We start from the raw sequence: 17,140 nt of genomic DNA on the forward strand, positions 1-17,140 counted from the left end.
CAGTCCACACTCTACATGCCAAGCCATGTACTCAGGTGAGGGGCTAATCTGCCCAAGGTGCTGTGTGGACTTGGGGAAGCCATGCACCAGGGCTCCTCCCATATATTGAGTGTGAGCAGAGGCTCCTAAGTGGTGTGTCATGGCAGATTACAGGTGTGCAAAATGTGGATCCTTCACATATGGGGTTGCTGGGAAGAGTCATCACCTCTGGTCATACACAGCCTCCAGCCATGAGCAATCTTGACTGTTTATCCCATTAGACCATAAAAATATTTTCTCCATGTGCTGCGATGTGAAGAAGGGTGGGAAGCACTGTGCCAAAGGACCTGCCTTGTCATCCATCAGGAAAGGAGCGATTTCAGGAAGGGCATGCATCCATTTGCTTATCTAGGCAAGAGCTATGCCCAGCAACAGAGTGTTTGCTTCTTTGCTTATGTGTTGGGATCTGGTGATTTGCAATCTCCAGGTAAGATCTGGGAAGAGCAAGTCTAGGTCTGGAGCATCTGCCAGTAGGTATGGTTGTAGCTCAGTTTCCATGGGGAGAATTCCATCTGGTAGCCTAGATCACGATTTCATAGCTTGAAGTCCCAGAAGGTTTGCTGTCCTGAGTGTTGGTTTTCCCCATCTGCACAAAAGGGAGAAGGAGGACATGTTGACTGAAAAGTGCTGGTAGGGAATTCCAGTCCCACAAGGAGCCCTCGAGAGTCATGCAAATGGCACAGACAGATGCCTTAGATTTCCCTGGTTCTGGGGTAAACTGGGGAAGCAGGGCCTTGCCCTTTGCTGAGTCCCTCACCTCTGTTCCAGCCACCCAATTTGAAAGCCCTTGGGTAATCAACTTCTTAGCTTAGAAAAAAGCAGCAGTAGAGAATGTGGATATTTGCACTGATTTTGATTATAGGCTTGAGGCGATATCCAGGCTCAAGCTACCCACATTCCATGTTCCTAGTTCAGCCTTCATTCCTTCTGTACCCCAGTAACTGCACCTTGGTCTATATGTACTGGGGAGTCACCTCCACTGGTGTCATATGCTTTAGTTACTTAGAATACTGCAGACAACCCTCCCATTGGCTCACAGAGTCCTAGGTTTTAAATTACATATTAACCAAATTAATAAATGTCATCCAACTTGTCTAGAGGGTTTACTTTGAGATGTCTCAATCCAAGAGTCCCTGATTAATCCCTCAAATCTAGTCTTTTCCAGTTGTATTTTCTTCTCTGTTTCCTCCCACTCTCCTTCCAATCCTGGTTCAAACATGCGGACACCTTGCTTCCCACTTCCTGCTTCTCCTTCCTTTTCCCTCCTCCTCCTCTTTCCTCACTCACCTCCTTCTTTTCCTTCTCCCTCCTTTCATCTCCTGATCACTGAGGAAGTCAAGGTCCTTTTATCTTGTTCTCCAGGACACTTGGCTGATCTTTACATTCAAACTGACCTGTGCCTTGAGTTCCCTTACGACCTTCCTACTTGGCCAACTCATAGATGCCTCATAGAATCAGCTCTTAATTCTTATTCATGGATTCACTTGCATTCCATTTTGGTATCCTGATATTTCTTCCCACTCTTCATTTGTTATCATTATTATCCCTTTCCCCCAAGACTTTCGGGTTCAAATTTATCTTTCACGATAAGCTTCCTACCTATTAGCTCAGCTATTAAACAGAAACACTTCCAAAATATTTGATTCACCCAGATACCCCAGAGCTGTCCTTACTGTAGCAGAAATGAGGACCCTCAGACAGTATCAACCCCTCACCAGATTCCCCAAACTGAAAAACCTGTCAAAGATCAGGACTTACCTTCTCTCTTTGCATAATTGAGAGAAGGACATTGAGGCACAGGGAATGTGAGTGTCACTAGAGCTCTACAAATGGTTGGGCATGTTGCACACTGTGAGGGTCTGCTAAGGGAGCAAATGGGAACTGGGGTTCAGCCTGTGTTCTACTTGCACCTGTGTTCTACTGTGCACTTGGTGTGGGCCTGTGTCTGCCCAGGGTAGGGGGAAAGTGGGGGACACCTGCTTTCTAATTTCCACACTGTGACCTAGCAATGGCCTTGGATGTTATAGAGGCTGGAGTTTCCACACTGTAGTTCAGAGGCCTAGGGGCCTCTGCATATAAAGTGTGGGATCAGCATCATGGAGGCCAGCTTGTGGATGGTCATGGACCTGGGGAGTAGGGCTGTGTGCATGTGTGGAATGAGACCAAGGGCCTCAGAAATTAATCCTGAGAAGCATAGAGTCCCAAGGGAACCAGCTGACTCCTGGTTGGATGGACAAGATACAGCAGAAAGGTTGGAATAGACAGGACAACAGGGATAAAAATCAGAAAGTCTTTACCTTATCAGAGTACTGCACTATGGAATAAATCATGTTCACTGGCTCCTCCTTGGTGGGAAGCACCTGTAAAACACCCATCTTCCCTCAGTGAGGGAGCCCAGGCAAAATCTTATGAGTCCCCCTTCTTACTTCTGCTTCTGCCCATCAGCCCTCCCTGGTTGCACTTTCACTAGGTGGCCTCCTCTCCAGCTTCAGCTCTGGTTCCATCCGGCTTTGGAGAAGATCAGGTTCAGGAGGGGGTGAGCATGGGACAGTTGGCAGCCATTGGGCAAAATCTTCAGGAGCCAAGAGGAGGGGTCAGACTGAGTCTTGCTTTGTCAGAATTTTAGCTTTCCATGGGCTCTATGGACCCAGCTGACCTATCAGTCCAAGCACAAGGCTGGATTGACCAGGCAGACCTCAGTTTCCCTTTCACTCCTTGGAGACTTTAGGAGAGCAGGCTGGTGGGGGCACAGAGAAAGGCAATACCATGTAGAAGCCTGGTTCAGGGTGGAGGTGAGGGAGGGACAGGCAGGTAAAAGGCAGGCGAGAGGGGAGGCTGTGGGACAGAGTGAATCAGCCTGAGGAAAGCAAGCTGTTGCTGCAGCCAGACCAAGAAGTCAAGTTCAAGGGGACCTCTCTCAGTTCTGTGCCCTTGAAACCCCCTTAGCAACTTGTTCACCTGTCAGTGGCCACATAACAGCTCTCACCTCACATCAGGAACTCCCCTGTTGTGGGTCCCCTATAGAAGGTGTTTTGCTCTTAGTCATGACTCTCATCTAACCTGGAGCCAGGCCCTCATGTGGAAACATGAGGCTTCAACCCCAGGAGACTGTCATGGGGTGACACTTGGTCACATTCTTGTCCTCATAGAAAGACTCATGGCATCATTTCCCTGACCTGGTATTTCCTGGTTGGACCCTGCCTGGCTCTTGGCTGTGGCTGCTGCCCATGACTCCCTGTCCTGGGTGGGGGGTGGTGTGTTGGAGACCCACGAGTAGCATCACCTCACCTTGGACTGGGGGATTTCATCATAGATCCTGGGCTCTGCTGTCTGGGTGTCTCTTGGAACTGTGATGTATGTGTATATTGTTTTTTTTGAGGCAGCATCTGTGTCACAAACAAACATAGAACCACAGTATGTGAAATGTGGATGAATTTTTCGAGGTGATCTATTTTAATGTTCTCTTTTTCAGATGAAGAAATAAAACCCCAATAGGTTAAATGACTCCCATCCTCTTGAGATGGATGCTTGGACCCTTGACTGTCTTTCCCTTTTCTAGGGATGGCATGTGGTATGGGAGACACCTGGCTCAGGTTTCACCCAGAGCTCAGTGGGAATTCTTTTCTGTTCCAAAGTCCACATTAAGATAAAGAGATTCTCCCCAATCCCTGTGTGGGCACTGAAAGTAGCTTTTCCACCCAGGGTCTTACTTCGTGTCTCTGGCACTTAGCATCCACTGTCTTGCATGGCTAGTTTTCTTTTCACGTGAGGGTCTTAATTTTTCGACTAGAATGATTCTCTCTAGTTATACATTGTGTTGGCCTCTTCTGGTGCATACCTTTCTTTTACCACCTCAACGTTAGACCTGTAGTAGATGCTCCGCAAATATTTGTTACTTGACTGATTCACAGAGTCAAAGATTTGTTAAGCTCTCTCCACATGCAAGCTATGTATGAGGTCATGGAGCAGCAGACAAGAGAGATAAGTCCCTACTTTTAAGAATTCATGGGCATTCCTCCCAGTGTACTGCTTTTCTTTGCTCCTAACATGGAACATTTGAGGGTCAAGTTGAAAAGAGATAGCCAGAATTCGGGGCCTTCATATTCCAGGACACCAACATAACCACAGACAACAAGTCTGAGCTGAGCGATATTACAGGGATCCAGTGTTTCAGAGTTTAGTCCTGTCTCAGCCCCTGCCTCAGACCTGGTGAGTGAGCCGGACCCAGTGCTCTCTCTTATCTCATTTGCAGATGAAAAAATAGCCCTTATTCCTTCCCATGAGGCTGTGAGGGATTGGAGGCAGATGCCTCTTTGAGGAGCCCTGAACATCACCTATGGCCTGAGCAGGTTGTGTGATTTCTCCCCATCATGAGGCCATTTGTGTTACAGTTCGTGTCACAAACTCTTTTCCCCCAGAATGCCTCCTTCTGTACCAAGCCCAGGTTGGTCGATTGTAAGTACAGTATCTAACACTAACTGAGTACTTACGAGGTACCAGGCACTGGCCAAGTATTTTATATGTGTAATTCATTAAATCCGTTTAATAAGTATCTGCAGCACATCCTATTTTTATGCATATTTTACAACTGAGAAAACTGAGACAGTGATAAAATAACTGGTAGTTGATAAACGGTCAAGCTGGCACCTTCACCCCAGACTGCCTGCAAAGTACAAGCTTAGGCTTAACCACTCTGCTGTGAATGCATCTCTTCCATCATCCAGGGAAACTCGTGGCTGAGAACTTACCAGGGTTCTTACTGAAGGTCTTCAAGTAGGAACCTGAGGAATCAGACACAAAGGAGAGTCAGGAACATGGAATCAGATGTAGAGCCTCGCTACATACAGGCTTGTTATTATGATCGGTGGGAAAGCAAGATTTTGGGTGGACACGGAGTTAGGAGCAATAGGAGGGTATAATGATCCCCTAGGGCCCAAGATCAGGTTTTCTGAATTGAGAATGGTTACAATTACAGAATGATCCAGAGGGACCCAAAGGGATCTAGTGACAACCATGGAATATAAAATTAGTACATGTCCCTCAATGACATTTCAAAGGTCACAGTTTTGATGGAATTGGAAGTGACCTTGGATACCTAGTCCAAACCTCATTTCACATGTGAGAACACTGAGTCAGAGAGGTAAAGACATGTATCCTATGAAGCACAGCTTGTTAATGGCAGTGCTAAACTCGAACCCAAGTTCTGGGCCCACCACATCTTGGTGATCCCAGTAACATATTTTGAAGACCATTCAGGGTAATGTTATATAGTCCTCGGGACCATCTTTCTGGGAGATGGTAAAGTGGGGAGCTGGGGATTTTAGGAAGGCTAATTCCCTGGAACAAAGGACATTTCCACCCCATCTTGGATAAATGAATTCAGTCCCAGGAAGAAGGAAGAAGGAAGGTGAATTTCCACATTTTAACTTCTGAGAAAATCCTACCTTGTCCTCTTTTGTGCAAAAGGAACAAAATCACTGAAGGTAGAATGATTAGAAGCAGAGAGAGCACAGCCAGCCCACTCAGAAGACCAGTGTGGCGAGTATGAAGGCCCATTGCGATGTCTGGAAATAGAAGATGCGGTGAGACTTGACTCTCAGGAAATAGGCCATAGAGGCTGGGCAAGCTTGTCCACATTCAGGGGCACTATCCATATTGAGTGTCCTCCAGGGGAGTGCCAAAGCGCTGAGGGAAACTGTACTTCCTGCTATTAAAGGTCAAGATCAGAAACTGAATTGGGGAGCTGAGCGGGGGCTGCCTCAGAACATCCTGAAATGCCCGGCATCACCCAGGAGGATTTGGATTCTTTTCCAGGGCTTCTTGGGAAGAGAATTCCCCTGGGTCCAGCCCTGGCATAAGGGAGGCACCTTCCCCTGGAGAACTAGGGCCGATTCAGGCCTTGCAGCAGGCTAGAGTCATTTCTGAGACTACAGGAGAGATGGACAGAGATGGTTACCTGCACAGAGCTGCTGGGCAGAGATGGAGTCAGAATTGTTGCTGACAGGGTTCCATGCTGTACACGTGTAAGTCAGCTCTTGGTTGTCAGGGGTCTGGAAGATTCGAAGGACATTGCCTTCTTCCCCCAGTGGACTCCAACTGTATGTCACATTCTTTTCTTCTTTCTCCACAGAGCATGTCAGTGTGACATTGCAGGTGCTATTCACAGATGTCATTAAACTCTGAGTAATTTTTGGCTTCCCAAGCCGACCTATGAGGAGAAAACACATGAGCCAGTGGTAAGCTGGAGCTGGTCTATACCAGCTTGTGGGAGCCAACTGTTAAATTTTCAGAAAGTTTCATGATGGACGTTAAAAACTTACAATGAAATAAATTATATTAAAAACAAAGCTAATAATATTCAAAACTCATTACTTTCTAATTTTTTTGGACAATTTACTATAATCTATGCTCTAGAGGTTATTTACATCTATTGTATCTATCCCTTGTAATGATGTATCAATACAAAGTCTTCCCAACTCTGCAGATCTTAAAATCAGCCAAAGTGGGAGTATTTACACCAAAGAAATTGGCATAAGCTGCAAACTAGGGCTTGATTTATTGCTTTCTTGATTGTCACACTAGACTTAAGAAAACAATGGAGGAGAGGGTACTGAAGCAGCTTAAGGTAACAATGCATCCTGTCTGTAGCCATTATATTGTGAATAGCACACAAAAAATTGGAAATGTTCTTCCAGTATTTGAAAACCACTATCCAGTTCAGCAAAGAAGTTGCTCACATCACTGATGAACAAGTGAAGTTCCAATATATATGTCTTTGTTGAATCACTTTTTTCTTATTACTGAACTTAAATGAAAATATCAACCAATATATATGTTGGTTGCATTTATCCACTCCTCATGTTGACTCCTTCATCAGTTGCAACCATATGTTGGCTAAGGATATAAATGCTCAACAAAAACCACTGAAAGTGGGGAGACCTTCAAGATGGAGGAGGATTAAGATGTGGAGGTCACCTTCCTCCCCACAAATACATCAGAAATACATCTACATGTGGAAAACCTCCTACAGAACACCTACCTACTGAATGTTGGCAGAAGACCTCAGACTTCCCAAAAGATATATATATTTTTTTCCTTTTCCTCTTTTTGTGAGTGTGTATGTGTATGTTTCTTGGTGTGATTTTGTCTGTATAGCTTTGTCCTAGGGTTCTGTCTGTCTGGTTTCTTTCTTTCTTTTTTTTTTAAGTATAGATTTTAGTGCTTGTTATCATTGGTGGATTTGTTTTTTGGTTTGGTTGCTCTCTTCTTTCTTTCTTTTTTTTCTTTTTTTAAATTACTTTTAAAGTTTTTTCTATTGTTAATAATTATTTTTTATTTTAATAACTTTATTTTACTTTATTTTATTTCATTCTTCCTTTTTTTTCTCCCTTTTTTTCTGAGCCGTGTGGCTGACAGTGTCTTGGTGCTCCGGCTGGGTGTCAGGTCTGTGCCTCTGAGGTGGGAGAGCTGAGTTCAGGACATTGGTCCACCAGAGACCTCCCGGCTCCACGTAGTATCAAACGGCGAAGGCTCTCCCAGAGATCTCCATCTCAATGCTAAGACCCAGCTCCACTCAACAACGAGCAAGCTACAGTGCTGGACACCCTATGCCAAACAACTACCAAGACAGGAACACAACCCCACCCATTAGAAGAGAGACTGCCTAAAATCATAATAAGGTCACAGGCACCCCAAAACACACCTCCAGATGCGGTTGTGCTCACCAGAAAGACAAGATCCAGCCTCATCCACCAGAACACAGGCACTAGTCCCCTCCACCAGGAAGCCTACACAACCCACTGAACGAACCTTAGCCACTGGGAACAGACACTATAAACAATGGGAACTACGAACCTGCAGCCTATGAAAAGGAGACCCCAAACACAGTAAGTGAAGCAAAATGAGAAGACAGAGAAACACACAGCAGATGAAAGAGCAAGGTAAAAACCCACCAGACCAAACAAAGGAAGAGGAAATAGGAAGTCTACCTGAAAAAGAATTCAGAATTATGATAGTAAAGATGATCCAAAATCTTGGAAAAAGAATGGAGAAAATACAAGAAACGTTTAACAAGGACCTAGAAGAACTAAAGAGCAAACAAACAATGTTGAACAACACAATAAATGAAATTTAAAATTCTCTAGAAGGAATCAATAGCAGAATAACTGAGGCAGAAGAGTGGATAAGTGACCTGGAAGGTAAAATAGTGGAAATAACTACTGTAGAGCAGAATAAAGAAAAAAGAAAGAAAAGACTTGAGGACAGTCTCAGAGACCTCTGGGACAATATTAAATGCACCAACATGCGAATTATAGGGGTCCCAGAAGAAGAAGAGAAAAAGAAAGGGACTGAGAAAATATTTGAAGAGCTTATAGTTGAAAAGTTCCCTAATACAGGAAAGGAAATAGTTAATCAAGTCCAGGAAGCGCAGACAGTCCCATACAGGTTAAATCCAAGGAGAAACATGCCACGACACATATTAATTAAACTATGAAAAATTAAACACAAAGAAAAAAATATTGCAAGCAACAAGGGAAAAACAACAAATAACATACAAGGGAATCTCTACAAGGTTAACAGCTGATCTTTCAGCAGAAACTCTGGAAGCCAGAAGGGAGTGGCAGGACATATTTCAAGTAATGAAAGGGAAAGACCTACAACCAAGATTACTCTACCCAGCAAGGATCTCATTCAGATTCAACAGAGAAATTTAAAGCTATACAGACAGGCAAAAGCTAAGAGAATTCAGCACCACTGAACCAGCTTTACAACAAATGCTAAAGGAACTTCATTAAGCAGGAAACACAAGAGAAGGAAAAGACCTACCATAACAAACCCAAAACAATTAAGAAACTGGTAACAAGAACATACATGTGGATAATTACCTTAAATGTAAATGGATTCAATGCTCCAATCAAAAGACATAGACTGGCTGAATGGATAAAAAAACAAGACCCTTATATATGCTGTCTACAAGAGACCCACTTCAGACATAGGGACACATACATATTGAAAGTGAGGGGATGGAAAGATATTCCATGCAAATGGATATCAAAAGAAAGCTGGAGTAGCAATTCTCATATCAGACAAAATAGACTTTAAAACAAAGACTATTACAAGAGACAAAGAAGGACACTACATAATGATCAAGGGATCAATCCAAGAAGAAGATATAACAATTGTAAATATTTATGCACCCAACATAGGTACACCTCAATATATAAGGCAACTGCTAACAGCCATAAAAGGGGAAATCGACAGTAACACAGTCATACGAGGGGACTTTAACACCCCACTTTCACCAATGGACCGATCAACCAAAATGAAAATAAAAAAGGAAACACAAGTTTTAAATGATACATTAAACAAGATGGACTTAATTGATATTTATAGGACATGCCATCCCAAAACAGCAGAGTACACTTTCTTCTCAAGTGCTCAGGGAACATCCTCCAGGATAGACCATATCTTGGGTCACAAATCAAGCGTTGGTAAATTTAAGAAAATTGAAATCATATCAAGTGTCTTTTCCGACCACAACACTATGAGACTAGATATCAATTACAAGAAACAATCTGTAAAAAATACAAACACATGGAGGCTAAACAATACACTACTTAATAACCAAGAGATCACTGAAGAAATCAAAGAGGAAATCAAAAAATACTTAGAAACAAATGACAATGAAAACACGATAACCCAAAACATATGGGATGCAGCAAAAGCAGTTTTAAGAGGGAAGTTTATAGCAATACAATCCTACCTCAAGAAACAAGAAACATCTCAAATAAACAACCTAACCTTACACCTACAGCAATTAGAGAAAGAAGAACAAAAAACCCCCCAAAGTTAGCAGAAGGAAAGAAATCATAAAGATCAGATCAGAAATAAATGAAAAAGAAATGAGGGAAACAATAGCAAAGATCAACAAAACTAAAAGCTGGTCCTTTGAGAAGATAAACAAAATTGATAAACCATTAGCCAGACTCATCAAGAAAAAAAGGGGGAAGACTCAAATCAATAGAATTAGAAATGAAAAAGAAGTAATAACTGACACTGCAGAAATACAAAGGATCATTAGAGATTACTACAAGCAACTATATGCCAATAAAATGGACAACCTGGAAGAAAGGGACAAATTCTTAGAAAAGCACAACCTTCCGAGACTGATCCAAGAAGAAGTAGAAAATATAAACAAACGAATCACAAGCACTGAAATTGAGACTGTGATTAAAAATCTTGCAACAAACAAAAGCCCAGGACCAGATGGCTTCACAGGCCACTTCTATCAAACATTTAGAGAAGAGCTAACACCTATCCTTCTCAAATTCTTCCAAAATATAGCAGAAGAAGGAACACTGCTGAACTCCTTTTACAAGGCCACCATCACCCTGATACCAAAACCAGACAATGATGTCACAAAGCAAGAAAACTACAGGCCAATATCACTGATGAACACAGACGCAAAAATCCTCAACAAAATACTAGCAAACAGAATCCAACAGCACATTAAAAGGATCATACACCATGATCAAGTGGGGTTTATCCCAGGAATACAAGAATTCTTCAGTATATGCAAATCAATCAATGTGATAAACCATATTAACAAATAGAAGGAGAAAAACCATATGATCATTTCAATAGATGTAGAAAAAGCTTCTGACAAAATTCAACACCCATTTATGATAAAAACCCTCCAGAAAGTAGGCATGGAGGGAACTTACCTCAACATAATAAAGGCCATATATGACAAACCCACAGCCAACATAGTTCTCAATGGTGGAAAACTGAAACCGTTTCCTCTAAGAGTGGGAACAAGACAAGGTTGTCCACTCTCACCACTATTATTTAACATAGTTTTGGAAGTTTTAGCCACAGCAATCAGAGAAGAAAAAGAAATAAAAGGAATCCAAATTGGAAAAGAAGAGTAAAGCTGTCACTGTTTGCAGATGACATGATACTATACATAGAGAATCCTAAAGATGCCACCAGAAAACTACTAGAGCTAATCAATGAATTTGGTAAAGTGGCAGGATACAAAATTAATGCATAGAAATCTCTTGCATTCCTATACACTAATGATGAAAAATCTGAAAGAGAAATTAAGGAAACGCTCACATTTACCATTGCAAAAATAAGAATAAGATACCTAGGAATAAACCTACCTAAGGAGACAAAAGACCTGTATGCAGAAAACTATAAGACACTGATGAAAGAAATTAAAGATGATACAAACAGATGGAGAGATATACCATGTTCTTAGATTGGAAGACTCAACATTGTGAAAATGACTATACTACCCAAAGCAATCTACAGATTCAATGCAATCCCTATCAAATTACCTATGGCATTTTTCACAGAACTAGAAAAAAAAATTTAACAATTTGTACTGAAACACAAAAGACCCGAATAGCCAAAGCAATCTTCAGAAAAGAAAAACGGACCTGGAGGAATCAGGCTCCCAGACTTCAGACTATACTACAAAGCTACAGTAATTAAGACAGTATGGTACTCACACAGAAACAGAAATATAGATGAGTGAAACAGGATAGCAAGCCCAGAGATAAACCCACGCACATATGGTCACCTTATCTTTGACAAAGGAGGCAAGAATATACAATAGAGAAAAGACAGCCTCTTCAATAAGTGGTGCTGGGAAAACTGGGCAGCTACATGTAAAAGAATGAAATTAGAACGCTCCCTAACACCATACACAAAAATAAACTCAAAATGGATTAAAGACCTAAGTGTAAGGCCAGACACTATCAAACTCTTAGAGGAAAACATAGGCAGAACACTGTATGACATAAATCACAGCAAGGTCCTTCTGACCCACCTCCTAGAGAAATGGAAATAAAAACAAAAATAAACTACTGGGACCTAATGAAACTTAAAAGATTTTGAACAGCAAAGGAAACTATTAAGACGAAAAGAGAACGCTCAGAATGGGAGAAAATATTTGCAAATGAAGCAACTGACAAAGGATTAACCTCCAAAATTTATAAGCAGCTCATGCAACTCAATATCAAAATAACAAACAACCCAATCCAAAAATGGGTAGAAGACCTAAATAGACATTTCTCCAAAGAAGATATACAGATCACCAACAAACCCATGAAAGAATGCTCAACATCACTAATCATTAGAGGAATGCAAATCAAAACTACAATGAGGTATCACCTCACTCCAGTCAGAATGGCCATCATCAAAAAAATCTATAAACAATAAATGCTGGAGAGGGTGTGGAGAAAAGGGAACACTCTTGCGCTGTTGGGGGGAATGTAAATTCATACAGCCACTATGGAGAACAGTATGGAGGTTCCTCAAAAAACTAAAAATAGGACTACCATACAACCCAGCAATCCCACTACTGAGCATATTCCCTGAGAAAACCAAAATTCCAAAAGAGTCAGGTACCGCAATGTTCATTGCAGCTCTATTTGCAATAGCCAGGACATGGAAGCAACCTAAGTGTCCATTGATAGATGAATGGATAAAGAAGATGTGGCACATATATACAATGGACTATTACTCAGCCATAAAAAGAAACGAAATTGAGTTATCTGTAGTGAGGTGGATGGAGTTAGAGTCTGTCATACAGAGTGAAGTAAGCCAGAAAGAGAAAAACAAATACCGTATGCCAACACATATATATGGAATTTTAAAAATAAATAATAAATAAATGGTGCTTAAGGAATAAAGGCTCAGACGTAGAGAATGGACCTGAGGATACAGGGAGGGGGAAGGGTAAGCTTGGGATGAAGTGAGAGAGTGGCATGGACATATATACACTACCAAATGTAAAATAGATAGCTAGTGGGAAGCAGCCACATAGCACAGGGAGATCAGCTTGGTGCTTTGTGACCACCTAGAGGGGTGGGTTAGGGAAGGTGGGAGAGAGCCGCAAGAGGGAGGAGATATGGAGATGTATGTATATATATAGCTGATTCACTTTGTTATAAAGCAGAAACTAACACACCATTGTGAAGCAATTATACTCCAATAAAGATGTTCAAAAAGAAAAAAGAAAAAGTTCATTTTAAAAAATGTTTTTACTAAAGCAATGAAAAAGTAAATGATAAAAGTTGTAGGTAGTAAAGGGTTACCAAAAAACCAGTTATATATAAGTTGAGGCAATAGCTAGATCTGGAGCTGGCAGAAGGAAAGGAAAAACCTTTTACCAGGAGATAAGAAAAGGACCACTTTCAGAGCTGAAAAGTTTAGTTCATTCTTGTCAAAACTGCTGCAATGTGGTTTGCTCCTCCCACCATTGCCATGTGAGGGAGGAAATAGAGGAAGGAACTGGCACATAACTTTCTAATTAATGTGGAGTCTGTAAAGGCAATAAATTCAGCACTGTAAATATAGGAACCATTTGTCTGTACCTGTGAGGGAGTAGAACATGGGAACTAAGAGCTGTAAAGTCTTTGATTCCAACCTAACCAGATACTCTGGTCCTAAGAGTCTCTTAGAGGGAACCATTCCAGATCAGAATTAGTGATAACTTGCCAAAGAACTTCTAAACAAGTTTGGAGTAAAGACCTTGATTAGCTATAACAGTGATAGATACAGATATGTACAGTGAAAAAGGAACCAAATGGTGTGTGTGTGTTTCTGTAGAAACTTGATTTACAACAGTGTTTAAGTCTCTGCTTGTTGTTCACTTATTTTTAGAAAGACTTTTTTTTTGTGGGTGTCAAGGTGGGGGATAATGGTGAAGAATAGGATTCCATCTCGTTTTTCTCTGCAGGAACACAGATGTTACCTACACAAAGCTGATGGGCAGAGAAGGTCAGGGTTGTGGCTGACAGGCCTTCATCCTCCCAAGTCAAAGTGTGGAGAAGCCATTGGAGACCAGGTTCAGAATCCAGGCTCCACTGTTCTCTAACTATGGAATGGTGGAGAAGGTATCCAGCTGCACTGAGCTTTGGTTTCCTCAATTATAACACGGGGACAACAATTCTCTCTAGCTAGGGTGGTTGTGAGGATTAGATGAGCTATTATATATAAAGACCACTCTACTATCCATCTATCATCTATCTATCTATCTATCTATCTATCTATCTATCTATCTATCATCTATCCAACATCAATCTATCTATGCCTATATGTACTTTAATTTTCTACTGAAGAAGCAAAATAAACTGGCAATAGTGACTGCCTCTGAAAAGGAAGAGTTGCATTTCACTGTATTATCTTTTGCTCTGTTTGTGCATATATTGCCTAAATATGTATAATATTTATGTATTTTTAAAAATTATGTGGTAGAATGCCATACAAATAGATAGTGTTCATTAAATGTCAGTTTCTTTCTCTTTATCCTCTCAGCTAACTACCCAAAAAGCACAGATTTTGTTGTATGGGCTTTCTCTAAGATTTTACAGTAGTCTGCCCTAATTGCAGATGGTATAACACCCCCTAAAGACTGAGTGGGTAAAACTAAACATATAAAGGGATGAAAACAAACATCATAAAATTGAATGCCCTCTTTATTTTCTCAGCCATAGTTCTTGAATGAGTCAGATATTTTCTGAAGTGTCCACACTTGGGTACGGTTCTTTGACTCTGTCGCTCATGCCCTGTTCAGAGCCTTCTTCATCTAGGAAGTTCTTCCTAACTAGAATCTAAAAAGGGGACAAGGGTTAAAAAATTAATAACAACAGCTAGTTATTGAGCATCTGCTTTAAGGCTTGCACTGTACTAGGAGCTCAACTAACACTATCTCAATTAATCCCACCTACTACAATCTACATTCTGTAGATAAGGAAATTTAAGCCCAGACAAGGTAAACAACTTGCCCAAGGTCACACAGTTGGCAAGGGTTCTAATTCTAACATTAATGTTCTTTACAGTATGCATCCTATCCAGATGCAACCCGATTGAATTATGCTATATTAATTGAGCACTTACAACTGCCAGGCACTGTATTAGGGCCTGGGACTATTATGATTAATTCATTTTTCCATTCAACAAATACTTCTGCATCACCCACTATGTGCCTGGCAAGGTAGGAGCTGGGGACATGAAGTGTATCATATACCAGTCTCTGCCTTTATGGAGCTTGAACTTTAGTGGATTAACTATATACCTATTGAACTGTACCTATTAGTCGCATTTCTGTGTTTTTCTGCTGTGGGGCAGATGGACAGTAAAATCCTTGAGACATGGCTCAAATATTCTCTATGCTAGAAATTAGTGCTGAAATAAAATATTAATCACTTATGTAATTTAAATTTTTCTAATAGCCACATTAAAAATAGTGAAAATAGGGGCTTCTCTGGTGGCACAGTGGTTGAGAATCTGCCTGCCAATGCAGGGGACACGGGTCCGAGCCGTGGTCTGGGAAGATCCCACATGCCACGGAGCAACTGGGCCCGTGAGCCACAATTACTGAGCCTGTGCGTCTGGAGCCTGTGCTCCGCAACAAGAGAGGCGGCGATAGTGAGAGGCCCGCGCACCGCGATGAAGAGCGGCCCCCGCTTGCCACAACTAGAGAAAGCCCTCGCACAGAAACGAAGACCCAACACAGCCAAAAATAAATAAATAAATAAATTTTAAAAATTAAAATAATAATAATAATAACAAAAATAGTGAAAATAAACAGGTGATGTAATAATGTATTTTATTTAACTCAATAGATCCAAAATGTTATCTTAACCTGGAACCAATATAAATTGATTAATGAGATATTTTATGGGTTTCTTTATTGATGCTAAGACTTTGAAATCTAGTGTGTATTTTACACTTAGAGCACATTTCAATTTGTACTCACCCCATTTCATATACTTAATAGCTACATGTAGCTACTGACTACCATATTGGACAGGGCAGTTCTAGACTAGCACTTCTCAAACTTCAGCACACACAGGAATAGTCCAGAGAGAATGTTAAAACACAGATTCCTGGGCTTCACCACCAATGGTAAGGATTGTGGCCTGAAAATTTGCATTTCCAATTAGTTCCCAGATGATGCTGACGCTGCCAGCACACAGACCACGCTTTGAGTAACACTGCGTAACACACCACACACATCTCCTAGTGAATTGCGGCAATTTTAGTGACAATAACAGTACTAATATTTTACCTTTTAAAAGCATTTTGCATTAGCTACTGGAGAAATTAAAATTTAAAACCAAAATGAACTATACTACTCACTCATCAGAATGACCAAAATAAAATACAGTGACAACACTAAATGCTGTGAGGATGTGGAGATACTGATCATTCGTACATTTTTGGTGGGAATGCAAAATAATTTGGCAATCCTTTTAACACTAAAAATGACTCTTAAAAGTTCTGGAGAGAGCTATCAAGCCATGAAAAGATACGAAGATAACTTAAATGCATATTACTAAGTGGAAGAAGCCAACCTGAAAGGGTTACATACTGTGTGATTCCAACTACATGACATTCTGAAAAAGACAAAACCATGGAGACAGTAAGATCAGTGGTGGCCAGGGCTTGGGGGGAGGGATGAATAAGCAGAACACAGAGGGATTTTAGGGCAGTGAAACTATTCTGAATGATACTGTCATGGTGGATAAATGTCATTATATATTTGTCATTACCCATAGAATGTATAACACCAAGAGTGAAACCTAATGTAAACTGTGGACTTTGGTTGCTAATGATGTATCAATGTACATTATTAATTGTAATAAATGTATCACTCTGGTGGGGGATGTAGATAATGTAGGAGGCTATGTATGTCATAGGTGGCAGGGTGCATATGGGAACTCCCGTACTTTTTACTAAACTTTTGTATGAACCTTGAACTGCTCTAAAAAATAGAATCTATCTAAAAGAGGAAAAAAATTTCTGGAGTTGAAGAGTGGTGATGATTGCACAATAATGTAAACGTACTTAATGCCACTGAATGTTACACTTAAAAATGAATAACATGTTAAATGTTATGTATATTTTATCACAATAAACCAGTTAAAGAAAGAAAAATGGATTTACCGTATGATTTCATTCTTGGACATTTATCTTAAAGAAACAAAAACTTATTTCATGCAGAAACTTGTACACAAATATTCATAGCAGCTTTATTTGTAATAACACCCAAACTAGAAACAACTAATATATCCCTCAATAGATG

At 40.8% G+C, this 17,140-nt stretch overlaps 1 protein-coding gene across 1 annotated transcript in view; it reads right to left on the reverse strand.

Annotated features, from left to right (window-relative positions):
* Positions 1-559: 559 nt before the first annotated feature.
* The window catches only part of CD84 (CD84 molecule), a 36,819-nt gene continuing 20,238 nt past the window's right edge, over positions 560-17,140 (reverse strand). Inside the window, exons 2-6 of the mRNA XM_068538311.1 lie at positions 5,996-6,247; positions 5,484-5,603; positions 3,328-3,425; positions 2,337-2,399; positions 560-625 (exon numbers count right to left, since the gene is read on the reverse strand). Coding sequence (XP_068394412.1) covers positions 560-625; positions 2,337-2,399; positions 3,328-3,425; positions 5,484-5,603; positions 5,996-6,247 — 599 coding nt within the window. The remainder of the gene's footprint in view (positions 626-2,336; positions 2,400-3,327; positions 3,426-5,483; positions 5,604-5,995; positions 6,248-17,140) is intronic.

Source organism: Eschrichtius robustus, chromosome 3, assembly GCF_028021215.1.
Source record: "Eschrichtius robustus isolate mEscRob2 chromosome 3, mEscRob2.pri, whole genome shotgun sequence".
NCBI classification, from domain to species: Eukaryota; Metazoa; Chordata; class Mammalia; order Artiodactyla; family Eschrichtiidae; genus Eschrichtius; species Eschrichtius robustus.